The sequence below is a fragment of the Sphaerodactylus townsendi genome, linkage group LG03, assembly GCF_021028975.2.
Source record: "Sphaerodactylus townsendi isolate TG3544 linkage group LG03, MPM_Stown_v2.3, whole genome shotgun sequence".
NCBI lineage: Eukaryota > Metazoa > Chordata > Lepidosauria > Squamata > Sphaerodactylidae > Sphaerodactylus > Sphaerodactylus townsendi.
Window position 1 is genome coordinate 88,094,969 of NC_059427.1, and position 14,966 is coordinate 88,109,934.

Here is a 14,966-nt window from a genome sequence, read left to right on the forward strand (position 1 = left end):
AAACACTGAGTGAGGTTCAATTGTTAGTTCCAATTCATGATGCAGAAGTAACCCTCTTTTAGCCCTTTTTGAAGCATTCTATCTGACTCCCACTGTAGCAGCCTGCTGACCTTCTCACAAATGGTGAGTCCAGACTTGCTTCTGAGATGCAACAGTCTGGTCAGTTTTAGAGGGGAGATCCTGGAAATCCCCCGTTGTAAAATAAGCAAAAGTTAATTTCAGTAAGATCTATATCTGTACCTCCCCCCCTACACATTTGTCACATAATTACAGAGGACTCACCTAGGCACATTTTAATAGATACACTAGAAGAAGAAGAAGAGTTTGGATTTATATTCCCCCTTTCTCTCCTGTAGGAGACTCAAAGGGGCTTACAATCTCCTTGCCCTTCCCCCCTCACAACAAACACCATGTGAGGAAGGTGGGGCAGAGAGAGCTCCGAGAAGCTGTGTTTAGCTCAAGGTCACCCAGCTGGCATGTGTGGGAGTGTACAGGCTAATCTGAATTCCCCAGATAAGCCTCCACAGCTCAGGCGGCAGAGCTGGGAATCAAATCCGGTTCCTCCAGATTAGATACATGAGCTCTTAACCTCCTACCCCACTGCTGCTCCTGTTAGGTGTTTGTTCAAGGCCATCTCAAACATCAGCAGTTTATGTACTTTACTGCTAAGACTGAAATGAATATTTCCACAGATTACATATATCAATGGGAGGTAAACAGAGAAAAGATACATGAGCAGCAAAAAGAAAACATGCGGGAAGCTAGAGATCTCATTGGCACCATGCAAACTTAGCCTATCACTGCCCATGCTGCTCGTCACTCACTTCCCAGGTCCCCATGACTTTTGCTGTTATGTCATGATGGTGGCTGAAAATAGCAACAAATACGCAGTGCCTCAGAACCTACGGCTCTCCTGAAAAGCTGTTCATATTCAGAAATAGCCCTCCTAAATTAAATTATATATACATCATGTATCATGATCTTCACACATAGTGTCAATGGATGTGAACCTTCTTTTATCTCAAAATACTTTTGTGTGTGTGTGTAGTAAATGCCCCAAATAATAGCCTGTATGATATAGGGTTAAGGTGTTAGACTAAGATCTGAGAAATGTAGGTTTGAATCCCATGGAAACTTGCTGGGTAATTTTGGGCCAGTCACACACTCTCAGACTTAATGTGGGGAAGCATTTGAATGGGAGACCTCCAAGGGATACAAGAGTCATGACACACAGGCAATCAGAGGCAAACCATCTCTTGCCTTGAAAACTCTACAGGAACACCAGAAGTCAGCTGTGACGTAGTGACAAGAAAAGGAAAAAAAAAGTCCAAAGTGGGCCACAGGGAAGACACATGGCATGATGTCACCATGGTGCAGAGAGCTGGATTGGGACCCAGAATCCAGTTTGCACAATCAACTGTCTGCAGATGCACAAAGACATGTGTAAGCGCAAAGATTTTCTTCCCAGCAAAAAATGGGGCAAACCCCTGAGCATCTGCAGAATACAAATACTGCAATGTTGAGTAAATTAATATTGCTAGGGTCAGTAGGGCTTATGTAAGTCATTCCCTTCTCAGTCATTAGGTGGAACAGTGGCTGGCAGCCCAGTATTCACCAAAACACTTCGGGTTTTTTTTTGAAAATTTGGTTCAAAGCAGTTGGTGGGAAGGTATGGTAAACCAGTATCTGGAACAACATATCGATTGGAAGGTAAAGAGTAAAAATTACCTTTGGTGACAGATATTTATAGAACACTTCTTGGGATGAACTGCAGTATTTCAAAGACAGTCTTACTAATAAAGGCATGTTTTTCCAATTTGGAACATGCATCTTTCATGAGTGTTTGGTATGACTTGATTATGTCACTGTAATTTTCTTTGGTACTGAATGGCATTATTCTAATTACAAGCAGCTTCAAAGATACAGGATGCAAGCAGATTTGGACAGCCCAATTCTAAGCACTCGTAACAGTAGGCCTCAGCTTCCAAAGATACAATTGAGAATGTACAGGAGAAAAAGATCTCCCCATTAAACAGCATTTAAATATGCTGGAGGCACACAAAGACCACTTCCTGGATAAAAGCAGGCAAATTCAAGTCCCACTGTCATTTTCTACACCCATCTCTGTGAAGCGTTGTGAGTCAGATGGCCCTGAGAAAAGCCATACCCACACCACAGTTAATGCACAATGCTGGAGGTCGTTACTAACACACAAGCACTCTGTCTGAACTGTGACACAGCCCTGAGTATGGTTGTTCTGGGAATATCTGTTGGACTGAAATGTACTGAAACATAGTTTGGGATTTTTTTCAGTACAAGCCAGCAAATTGCTTGCTCGTTGATTGGGGCAGGACATCCCATTCGGCTGGGCAGCCTTTCCATCCAGCATTGTCAAGTCAGTTCCACACATTCAGAAAAAGTACCTGATCATAACCTCATGAATGTGTTACTCTAGAATGGGGTCTGCATATTGGAATGCTTACTCTAAATTCTGGCACAGGGAAAACTAGCATAGCATGGAGAAAGGCTTAATGACATTCCTCACATACTGACTTGCCACACATAAAGAGTTTTTGATTCCCTAATCTCACCCAAAACTGCTTTGTACCAGTGCCCCAGCTGCTGCTTCACCTGAGCAAATCAGAGACATGATGACACAATTTGCCATGGAGAACTTTGGAGGCAGGAGGGCAATTACCCTTCCCCCTACTTGCTATTTTATTCCTACAATTCCCTCTTACCAGCTATCTTCTGCCAACCCTGGAACCAGGTTGGGGGGAAAACAGGCAGCAGCAGTAGCCAGTTCTAAAAACATGCAGATCATGCAGTTCCAACACTAGCATGCAAGCTGAAGAAGGCAATATCAGTAGAAAGTGAAGGAAGAGCCAAACGAAGTCTCATTTTTATCACCACTGGATTCATAAGAAAATAACAGGGTAATGATTCACCAGTTGAGGGAGAGTCCCGAGTTGGACTTCCATTTCTCATCATAACAGCGCCTTCAAGAGGGCAGGCATTAATAGTCCAAGACTGAGGGAGGAGCCAACATTAGCCTCCATTTCCCAGTTTACTATCCTGCCTGGGGATGGGTGAGTTAAATAAAGTGAGAAAGAAAAAGCAACTCTTGGGAAACCAAGACCGTACAACACATTTTGATCATCAGGAGCTTTGGAAAGCTTCTGGTATTTTCCTCCATTTTCAGCTGGCAGACCAGTAAGTACAATGTAAGGCTAGCAAAGGAAAAATTCAGGAAGAAGAAATGGTGCTTGGGAGGAGACACCAGCTACTACTACGGATCAGGAGCACCAAAGAGCCCATCTTGTCTTTCTGCCATGGGCTCACTAGTAAAAGCCACGACACAATTCTGGACCACGTAAGTGTAGCAATTTTATTCTCTCTCTCTCTTTCTCTCTCTCGGATAGCACATCCACATTCATAACCCATGATCATGGCCAGATGCTGGGGACAAGCAATAGGGAATGGCCATTGCCTTCATCCCTTGCTTGTGGATTTTGGAAGCATCTGCCTGGTCTCTGGTGGAAACAGAATGAGTATGATCCAGCGCCATCCCTAGGGGATTAAAACGATAGCAGTGCAACGATCCACCAAGTTAGTAGTGTATAGAGTCCTGTACATTTTCCATTGGGGCAACATTAAAAACCATCCTTTGTAAACAAAGATAAAACAATGTGTGCAGCCTTTCAGTCACTCTAAGTGCCGGCTACTGGGGGACCTGAATGCATTCAAATTGATTCTCCTTCCTCTGACGTTAATCAGGAGTGTTAGATGGCATATGGAATGCCAAGGTTAGACATTGTAGTAAACTTATCCTTCTCGCTATATATTTGGAAAACCATGTGTCCCACTCCACCTGTGAAGCCAGTGAAGTTGTCTTCTACTGACTTGAACTATTTGTCTATCCAGGTCAGTATTGTGCACTCTGACAGGCAACAGCTCTCCAGTTCCCAGACAGAAGGTCTTTCACATCACCTACTACTACTTGACCCTTTTAACTGGAGATGCTAAAAACTGAACCTGGGACCTTCTGCACGCAAAATCAGATGCTCTGCCATTGAGCTGCAAGTGTTACCCTGTTCATTCTCTATTTCTTTGGTTTGTATGGCATGGTGGTAGGGGGTTATTTGTGGGTTTCGTTGGTTTTCAAATGTAATGTTTTAATTGTGACTTGTAAACTGCGTTTGCCATAAGGAAAGGCAGGATATAAATATTTAAATAAATACGTATTTTGCAAACGGTGCGCCACAAGTCAATGAAAACAGGGCAGTTACCACTAGCGATCATATTTCTGGGCTGCCTGGGATTCAAAATGTCACCCATTTGTTTATAAGCTACTGGAGCCAATTATAAAGAGAGACAAAAGACAAAGCAGAGAAATGATGCAATTTATGATAGCCAATAAGCCAATACTGGAATTTTGACCAGATATTTGTTAATCACCCAGGAGTCTGAAAAGGAAAGTGCTGGCATCTAGTGTCCACACATTTCCATCGATACACAAGTGATCCACCTAAAGAAACAACACAGCCTCCTCAAATTCAACAAATTCCATAGCCAATGAGCAATTCTATGGCCATGGAAAAGCTCAGGGCTCCTGGAATTCTGCAGCCAACGCTGGGTTAGGTGGATGCAAGAGTGGCAGATGGTTACAGATTCTCACTGCCGTTATGCAAAATGACATTCGCTGCAGAATTCTCTTACCCTTGCCGCAGAAACTGGCCCCGAAGTGCTGCTGAATTCCAGGGGCCCTGAGTTAAACTTTGTGTGATCACGGGACGAAGAGCCTGAAGACTGAAGAGCAAGGAGTTAAGCGTTAAAGAGCAGCTGCAACGAACACTGAAAATGCACCAAATCAGTACAATCTGGAAGTATGCTGAAAAAACCTAGCGAGAAGTGAATCAATTACAGTTCACTGATTAACACAAGAGGCATGCCACAAAAGCAAAACCTGAAACTATCAAGACCCACAAAACTGTAGCGGCTGTTCTGAGAAGAGGAGTGTAACTTACAAATGATTTGGTTATGTAATATTTGGAATCACATGTTTTTTTTAAAAAACAGATACATCAGTCACACAAAATTGTCACTCTTACTGGATTACTAGTTCACATCTCCTGTTACTATGAAGAACCCCTTGTAGCCCTCCAGTTATTTCCAAGCAGTTGTGGCATTCAGCTTACGTTTCTCTTCCTGGTCTCTTCAATATCAGTTCACGTTCACTTCTCATGACCTAACTGTTCTTTTAAGTGCTCTCTGTGATAATCTTCTACAGCTATCTTTATTGTGCTATCCCAGCCTTTTAGCTCCCTTGACCTGCCCTCCAGCATGCAGCTTTACCCCTTTCAGCAGAACTAGAAAGTGACTGTTATTTCCTGCCAGCAGGCTGGACACTGACAAACACTTTCTCCAACTTTCAGGCTTCTGTGCGCTACGGGCCACTTTGTACAAGATGGTGGTGGAAAGTGCCACCATGACAGTTTATGGTGATCCCGTAGGGTTTTCAAGGCAAGAAACAAACAGAGATGATTTGCCACTGCCTGCATCTACATAGTGATCCTGGAGTTCCTGGGTGGTCTCCCATCCAAGTACTAACTAGGCTTGACTCTGTTAGCTTCCAATAGCTGACAAGATCAGGTTAGCAGGGGAGACGGTGCAAAAAGCACCTCATCATGCAGGGCTCAGTACCTTTTCCAAAGGGTTGTTAGCCTACACATCAGGCTTTTCTGCATCTGAGCACAGCACACACAGGGATCAAGGATAACTCAAATGAGAACTATGAACCCTGCATATCACAGAAGTCACCCCCAAGTTTTGTTTATCAGCTATGAACAACTTGCACATTTGTTGCCACTGGAATCTATTTTATGAAGTATTCCAGCTTTCAAAAATGTCTACAAAATTAAAAGGCTCGGACTCTCGAACATTCCGACAAATGTCTTGGCCGCCCAAATAATTGTTTCAGTCACTTCAGGATATCTGCCTGTATAATATCATTTCAAAGCAGCCCTTTAATACCATAAACTATGAAAATAAAAAGACATTTTTAGCAAATCAAAGTGTTTTGGCACTTCAAATATATTCAGAATTTAATTTCTGGCTAACCATCAAAGTTGCTTCCTTCACATGGCCACTGTACTTGCCATACTTTCTTCAGCCATGTGGATTCAGAAATTAGTGTGCAGTGGGGCAAATACTCCAGCACAGAGGCTTTCTAAAAGAACTGAACAGCGAGCATTTTTCACTATCCATTTTCAAAGATATGTGGAAAACACACGAGGTATGTAGAATGTTGCCTATTCAGAGAGAATGGTATGGGATGTCTGTGATGGTTGACAGATTTGATGTTCCAGGATAAAGGACAATTCTTTCCAATAAAATCAATTCCCTGAAACAAGGCAGCTCAGCAACTGGATGGATCTACTTTCAAGATCTAAAGTAGGACTAAATCATCTCTTAACTAAATGTAGTGTGAACTGTGAGGAAAATTCTCTTGATTTAAACTTAGAAAAAACAAAAATTATGGTTATTTCCAATGTGTTCCAACCCACTAGATGGACTTTATATGGAGCCGTAATGGAGCAGGTCAAAACATTTAAATACCTCGGAGTAATTTTCCATCAAAATTCACACTGGACGACACATAGAGACACAGCAACACTACTGTTGGCTATATTAAGGGGTGGGTTTTTTTTTTTTTGCTAAAGATCATGCCCATATTCCTGCAGTACTCAAAGTATATAATGCTAAAAACACTCAGCAACTACTATATGGGATTCCTTTTTGGATTAACACATGGAATAAAACTGTGCAGTGAGTACAGTCCTGTTTCCTATATAACATTTTTGGACTTCCACACAGTGTCCCACGGTATTGTGCCTAGATGCTGGACTCCATTTGTTGGAGACTAGAGCATGGCTTCATACTTTTAAATACTAGGTCAAGCTTTTCTTTAAAACTTTAGACAGTGCTCTAATTTATGTTATGCTCCCCGAGCTCCATAAAACCAAACGTTGGAAGCACATTATGCCAAAATTAGCCTACCTAGGTTTACATCTTGATTTTTTGTTCATGCTGACTCCTAGAGAGATATTAAGTAAAATCAAAATACGCCTTTTTGATCAGGAACAGCAGTGGCTCTTTAGCCAAGCAAATTCATTCTGTTCATCATTATATTTTGGAACCACTCTTAACCTGGGTCAAATGGCATCCTACCTTCATCTGTTGGTTGAACCCAAATAAAGATGGGCCCTTACCAAGGCCATATGTAACGTTTATCCATCAGCTCAATATTATGGTCGATTTACTAAAGCACCGTATACTGATAAGAGTATGCAAAGCATGCCCATCATCTATTGAATCTCTAAAACATATTTTGTTTGATTGTCTGAAATATGCTTCACTCATAGAGGGTTGTCCTTTGTTGGTTAAATCCACTTATAATATAAGAGCAATTATGGCCCAAATTCTTAATACTGACAATCCTTTGATTTTGCAAAGCGTCACACAGTTTTTAATAAGGGCATTGAATGCCTGATTAATATATTTGTATTCTGTTATTTGAGTCTAAACTGGATGGATACTACAAAACCATTTGTCTGATACCATGTTGGGAGAATGTAGAACAACCTTAACCCAACCATTCCACATTTAATGGATTCACACAGAACCTGCACTATCCCTCAATGCAATAAGATTTAGAAATGACCAATTCTAAATATTGTCCCCTGATAACACATGGAGTCTCAATGCGAAATGGTTCATCTCCTCCCAGCCTTAATCAGAAGCAAGTCCCAGTTAATTGCACAGGAATTAGATTCAAGACATCATGATTTAGGTTCTACTCATGCAGCCCAATGCTATACATCTGTTTATTCTGAAGTATGCCCCACTGAGTTCAATGGGGTTACACTTAAGTATGTTTGCACAGATCAGTGGGTTGAATCCCTGCTCTTGTTGGCTCTCCAGTCCTCAGCTATTTCTAACCCCTAGATTTTTATTTCTGGGGTCATAGGACTTGCATGGAGAAACAGACATGCAGATTAGGAGGATGGAGGGGGGTGGGGATGTAAGGAGGAACAACCAGTCCCTTCTGCCTCTTCCAGGGTTGGAAATGGCCACTGAGGGAAAGGAGAGCTGGGAAGACCTGGGGGTCATCAGTACTTTCTGCTAAGAGATTGTGGGATCCAAGCAGGTGTTCTTAGTGCGATCTTGCACAACGTCTATCCATTTCAATTAAGCTTGTGCAGGAGAATTTTCTAGTGAATTTTCCCAGTGAATTTCTTAGATAATTTCCCAGTGAATCCCTGTTGGTTTCCCTGAAGGAATCAGCACACATTCAGACAGGATGTTTTGCGTCCATAAAACACTGAAATTCTTCTGAAGATGGTTCCTCCATTGTCTACCACCTGTAACAGCCAACCACCAGTGTATAATGAGCACTGGAGAATGATGCTTTTATATTGTTTCTGAAAAACCTCCACTTGTTCCAGGATCTTATTTGTTTCTGTAAAATAGGATATATCTTTCTTCATGGTAACAATCTATCAGCTTTGAAAGGTGAACAGAAAAGGTCTTCTAGAATGTCCATGTGATTAGCAACAGAGAACTACTGGGACAATGTATGAGAAATGTAGCCATGGCAACACTGGAGCAAAATGAGTTCTTTTTGCAAATTTTGTTAAAATGTCTAAGACTGCATTTCAGCATATTCTCAAGCTGTTCTAGCCCCCTTCCCGTATTCCTCAGCCAGTAGCAAATAAACTCTTTTAGCCCTGTAATTGCTTTATTCACAGAATACCTAATTGCTCCCTTTATTCCCTATTGTTCTGATAACAAGCATACTAGAGCTTCCTGAAGGAATCTTGCTGTACACTCAGAACTGCTATTGATGACCTGCAACCTTTGAATGCCTTATATTCTCACTAAAGTTAGAAAGCTCCTGACTGTGAGGGTGAACACACTGCCTGGGGAGTCATATGACAACAAGCTGACCTACATTCCTGCTCCCTCTTTCAGTGACAGAATTTTGCATTCACGGTGGATGGTGTGGTAAGAGTGTCCCAAAGCAGTCCCTTCCTGGCTTTTGGCATAACTCAGTCAAGTACATGTTGCTTGTAAACATTTTCATAGCCTTCTCAGCAGGGAAGATCAACAGGCAATGGTCATAATTTAGGCAGGTATTATAGGAAACTCGTTGAAGTGCCTCTTTACCTGTTTCAAAATCCTTATGTTTGAAGGTACACAGCTAAAAGTCTAATGCTGAGACACGCATAACAGTGCCACCCTAAGCAGAGTTACACCCTTTTAAACCCATTGGCTTAAATGGACTTAGAAGGGTGTGACGGCTTGGGATAACATTAAGGCAGTCTCCCAATTTTAGAAAGAAAGAAAGGAAGGAAGGAAAGAAAGAAAGAAAGAAAGAAAGAAAGAAAGAAAGAAAGAAAGAAAGAAAGAAAGAAAGAAAGTTTGCAAGAGGCTGCCACACATGGAACAAAGGATTGGCAGATGAAGAGAGACTGCTTTTTCCTTCCCTCACTGGCCTTTTTACGGCTCAAAATTGCCTCCCCCCAGTTGCTTTTTCCCCATGGGAGAAAATATGCAGGTATCAATTTTTGAATGGGAAAATGGCCAGAGAAGGAAGGATTGACAAACTCCTTCACCCATCTTTCCTTCCTTCAAACTTGTAGCACTTCCCACAGCTGGTTTAAATTTTAAAATACCTGTCAACAGACTACTGCATAAGCCTGCCATGTGTCCACCCAGACTAGCTTTTAAAATGCAACAAATATGCATTTGCAAAAACAGATGTCATTCAAATATACAGCAGGGATCCTGGAGTGACTTGCATCATTACTTCAACTGATTCTCTGTTCACATTTGATAGATGTGGAAAAGAATGCTATTAAATTCTCTAGGACTCCAATTGCTTTGTCCCCTTCAGTGGCAGAAAATAAAACATACAGAATTCTTGTTTACTTTGGATTATGAACCTCTGGAAGGTTGTTCTACCTGACTGCCTAGATACTCTCTCCCTCTAAAGGAGAATTGGGCTTCTTTGGTGCAAAAAGTGAACAAAGGACTGATGAAAAAGCGAAAATGATACATCCTAGTCTAAACCAAGTGGAATAACTTTTACAGATGCTGGAGATGGTGGTATGCAGTGCCATCTGTGGTTGAAAGCTGAACAGTAAAGATTAAGGAGTGTTGCATGGATGGGTATGGGTGGATGTAGGAAGGCACACTGACAGAGCGGTTGGAGAGCGAAGCCTGTGCATGTCAGTAGCAGTACTAGTGCTCCTGGCTTCCTTGTGTGTATAGCAGTGAATCCATGTCCCTAAACTGTGTGCTATGAAATAACAGAGAAGGTTGATAGAAGGAGAAAAAAAGCAGGAAAAATGGATAGTTCTTTTTCTCCCTCTGCTATAAGAACTTACAGGCATCCAATGAAATTGTTGGGAAACATGCTCAGAACAGACAAAAGGAAATCCTTCTTTTCTCACAGAGAAATTAAGCTGTGGAATTCAGTGCCAGTGGAAGAAGGATGGCCAAGACCTGTAGCTTTAAAAGGGAATTAGACAGATTCATGGAAGAGATGTTAATCAGTGGTTACTAGCTATGGTGACTGAAGCCATGGTGACACAGCAGTCTTGCTGTGTCTTGTAACACAATTCTGGTAGCCAATAAAGTGAAGAATCAGTATGGACCAAAAGGCAAATATGAGACCATATAATTTGGAGCGGTGCTCAAACTAGATCAAGTAATGTCTGTGATCACCTTCAACTAAGGCAAATATAATTTACTATCTAATGCAGAAATAATCTTCTAACATGCTAATTTACATTAATAATGAAGAGGCTTAACACAAATACGGGTGTGGACCTGGAAAGGAGTCTATCTGCAAAGCCTCCACCCCATTTTATTTTCTTCTTATAGGCCTTGCTTCTGATAACTACAAATCTAGTTTAAGCCCATATAAATTAAAAAGAAACCAATTCTCTGCATGTTATGAAGCTGTTGTTCAGTCTATTTTACACCCGGAGCACCTGCGGGAAGAAACTGTTCCTTGAATGTTAGGAAACAGAATAATACCATGAAACTATCAAATAGAGAGGGCAAGACTGAAAACAACATCTCCGTAGTGAAAACAGATTAATGATAATCAAAAAACGGGTTGTTTGATAAAAGTGAAGGTTTGTATATTACAGAGAACTGTGTAGCTCTTTCTGCATTTTATTTCAGTTTGAGGAGTTAGTCTAAACAACAACAAACTCCATTCTGCTTGCAGGATGGAATTTTCCTGCCTTCCTTCCTCTCTCTGCAGCCCCCTGAAACACTGCTGAGACCAGGAGTCCTCCAAGAACAACACTGGATGCAATGAAGGGTTGTGTAAAAAAAAAAGGGGGGGGGGAGTTGGTGAAAATTCCCCACCTTCCACAGAAATGCTCTTCCAGTGGCAGAAAATGTTTTGGAACCAATCCATTATAACTGTGTACTTCTATTTACAACAACTACCTAGCCACTATACAATAATTTTGCTCCAAGAATTATCCCAGGCCACAGATCAAAAAGATCATCATAAAAAAGACACACAAGAAGAAGAGAAGAAGAGTGTGGATTTATATCCCGCCTTTCCAGTAAGGAGACTCGAAGGGGCATACAAACCCTTTTTCCTTCCTCTCCCCACAACAAACACCTTGTGAGGTAGGTGGGGCTCAGAGAGTTCCAAAGAACTGTGACGAGCTCAAGGTCACCCAGCAGGAATGTAGGAGTGGGAAAACAAATCTGCTTCATCAGATAAGAGTCTGCCACTCATGTGGAGGAGTGGGGAATTAAACAGATTAGAGAGTGCACTTGCTCTTAACCACTACACCCCGCTGGCTCTCAAAGGAGAAGGAGAGACAAAGGTTAAAATCTCAGTTTCCAGGCAGACATAGGAAGAAAAAAGGATGACTTGCAAATACTGGGAGACAACAAAGAAGAAACAGGTGAGGTCTCACCAAGAGAACAGTATTGGCAGAGGAGAGATGACACAAAATCAAACATAGAGATGAAGGAGAACATAGATAAGACTTTGCCCAAGAACAAAGAGACTGGAAAAAATACATAGTAACAGAAAACTGAAATTTGACAAGGAGAGAAGATGACCCAATGAAAAAAATGAAAGAGAGGCAAACTGGAATGTAGAAAAAAATCAAACAGCCAAACTGAGAACAGGAGAACTAGAAAAAAGAGAGAGAATGACTGTGTTGGGGGTGGAAATTAACAGAAATCAAATTGAAAGAAAATGAAATTGAGAGGGTTTTTTTAGTGCGATCTGAAAATTGGAAACAGCAAGTATCTGCAGTGACTTGAAGAGTATAATACGGAACATTACAATATTTATATATATGTGAAGTAGATTACTGGACTTGAAAGGCCATTGATCTTTTCTTATATTAAGCTGAAATGTTAAAACAGGAAAGGGGAAAAATGGTTTAGAAGAGCTGCAGGTCAGCTATATAGAAATAACACAGCATGTCTGAAGAGTAAATAATAAGACCAAGTGGAAAGTGATTTTTAAAAAGCCCAAGCTCTAGTTAAAAGAGGGAAACATTCACCACTTATAAGTATGGCAAAGCAGCGCTCAAAAAGAAAAGAATGAAATTAAGAAGGCAGGTCTTCACCAAATCTTAGGAAAGTAAATAGTAGAATGGAATGTTCCATAGTAAAGTCAGTTATAAAAGATTATCCACCCGAATTACCAAGTAAAGAAAATGTAAGCATGGAATTTACTGGAATGACAAGAATGAAATTAAAACCAGAAGAAACATTAAGACACTGACCCAGGATGAGACTGTCAAGATTTTTTAAGAGTAAACTAGATGGGAAAAACAACTGCACACTGACAGCAAGAAGGGCAGGTAGCAGAAGACAGCAAAGTTCCAGAAGAAGAACTAGGCAAGGAAGAAAGAGGTAAAGATTTTAATGGGAAGGATCAAGTTCCTAAGTGGATGGCCTGTAAGAAAAATACTGAGATGAGTAAAAGATATGAAGAAAGTGATGCTAAAGGGGAAAATGACAAGAAAAGTGATTAGAAGTAGGAAAAGAAGCAGCAGAAGGGACCATGGATAGATACATTACTCATAACAATGCATCGAACACAATTTGTACAGTGCACCAGGACACTTCACTGAAGCATCTTCTCTTTTTATTGTACCTTCTTCAAATATTTAATCTAGCAGAGGAAGGGGGAGGGGAGGGAGTGAAGGGTGGCATGCAAGGGAAGGGGAGGGAAGGGGTGGCATGCAAGGGAGGGGAGGGGGCCTGGCATCTGGACATCGCCCACCCACCCTAGTGGAGGGAGGGGGAGGAAAGGGAACGAAGGGTGGCACGCAAGGGAAGGGGAGGGAGGGAGGGGTGGCATGCAAGGGAAGGGGAGGGGGCCTGGCATCTGGACATCGCCCACCCACCCTAGTGGAGGGAGGGGGAGGGGAGGGAAGGGAACGAAGGGTGGCATGAAAGGGAAGGGGAGTGAGTGAGGGGTGGCATGCAAAAGAGGGGAGGGAAGGGGAGGGCGGCATCTGAGTCAGCATGGCTCCACCCAATTCCTATGAGGAGGGGAGGGGGGGAGGAGGGGAGGAAGCGAAGGAATTGTGGCATGCATCACAAAGGGAGGGAAGGGGAGGGAAGGGCAGGTATCATCAAAATAGCTGTAATTAATGACATCCATTCTTTGCCACAGCAAACTTAGATACAACTAGAAGGTATGCCTAGGTTTCTTTGGATTGCAGCCAATATAATTTTACAGTTCCTGGGGGCCCTGCTATATCTTGGAATCCAATGCTTAATGGAGTTTGGCAAGACATTGACTGAGAGAGGCAGGTACTTTTTATGCAGTATGAAGCTGATGCTTCATGGTGGTGAGGAATCAGAAGTGCCACTGTACATGCATAAGCTTCTAAGCAAACCTACAACAGCCTTCAAGAACATAGTTCTGGCAATGATATCCTCTCAGCACCATTGGAGACTTTCTATTGCCAGGGACTGGCAACTGGTAATAGTGCCTTCAGAGGGTAGCTGAGTTCATTGGTTGCATCAAACACTCTTTGTGATCCTTTTAAGACTAACATTGCAACATGAGCTTCAAGAGCATAGGAAGAACCCTGCTGGATCAGATCAGTGGTCCATCTAGTCCAGCACAGTGGCCAACCTATTACGCTGGAACTTTCATGGACTAGAGATAACTTGTTTCTGTTTCAAGGAGTTCTAAATCTACCCAAGCCTGTTAAAATAGCCTTCAAGGCCCTTTTTGCTTTCTCATTACATTCCTGTTTTCTGTTCAACTCAACAATTGAGAATTCTTTCCCTGTCATCTCTCACTCAAGTATGCAGTGACTACAGACTACCTGTGAGACCAATCCCCCTAAATGGTTATGTACAAAAATTGGACTATTAGGCTAGAACCAGTTTCAGAACAAACATTTCTTAGAAGTGTGACCCAAATTCTGTCATCAGAGACTTCAGAGCACTCACATAGTTATCTCTTGCAGACCAGCCGGGATAAAGTTGCATGTGAAGCTGCCTTTCCTTCCGGGCCAATTCATAGTACTTGGCTTGTTCTTCCCGTGACAGTGCGTGCCACTGTAAAGAAACCACAGCAAAAACTGTGAGACACAATGGCATGCTTCAACACTGTGTGTCTGGTCCTAACAGATTATAGAAGGACGAGAGAAAAGGGTTTTGTTGGGTTTTTTTTTTAAAGAAAAGCCTTTTTAGATGTGAATATAAGAAGCTGCCTTGTAATGAGTAAACCATTGGTTCATCTTGTGCATTTCTTTCTACTTTACCTGGCAGTAGCTCACTAAGGCATCAGACAGATGTCAGGCCTGGCTCTGTTATCTGAGATCCCTACACTAAAGATGCTGGCATTTGCATTCTGGATTCTCAGTGTGCAGATCATATATGTTCTT

At 41.9% G+C, this 14,966-nt stretch overlaps 1 protein-coding gene across 8 annotated transcripts in view; it reads right to left on the reverse strand.

Annotated features, from left to right (window-relative positions):
• TCF7 (transcription factor 7) overlaps window positions 1-14,966 on the reverse strand; it is a 142,003-nt gene that overhangs the window by 8,951 nt on the left and 118,086 nt on the right. For 5 of the 8 annotated variants that reach the window (XM_048491238.1, XM_048491237.1, XM_048491241.1 and 2 more), the window contains 2 exons: window positions 14,530-14,637; window positions 4,720-4,809 (listed from right to left, as the gene is read on the reverse strand). In XM_048491238.1, the coding sequence (XP_048347195.1) occupies window positions 4,720-4,809; window positions 14,530-14,637 (198 nt within the window). The remainder of the gene's footprint in view (window positions 1-4,719; window positions 4,810-14,529; window positions 14,638-14,966) is intronic. The other 3 variants (XM_048491240.1, XM_048491239.1, XM_048491245.1) reach the window with 1 other exon arrangement.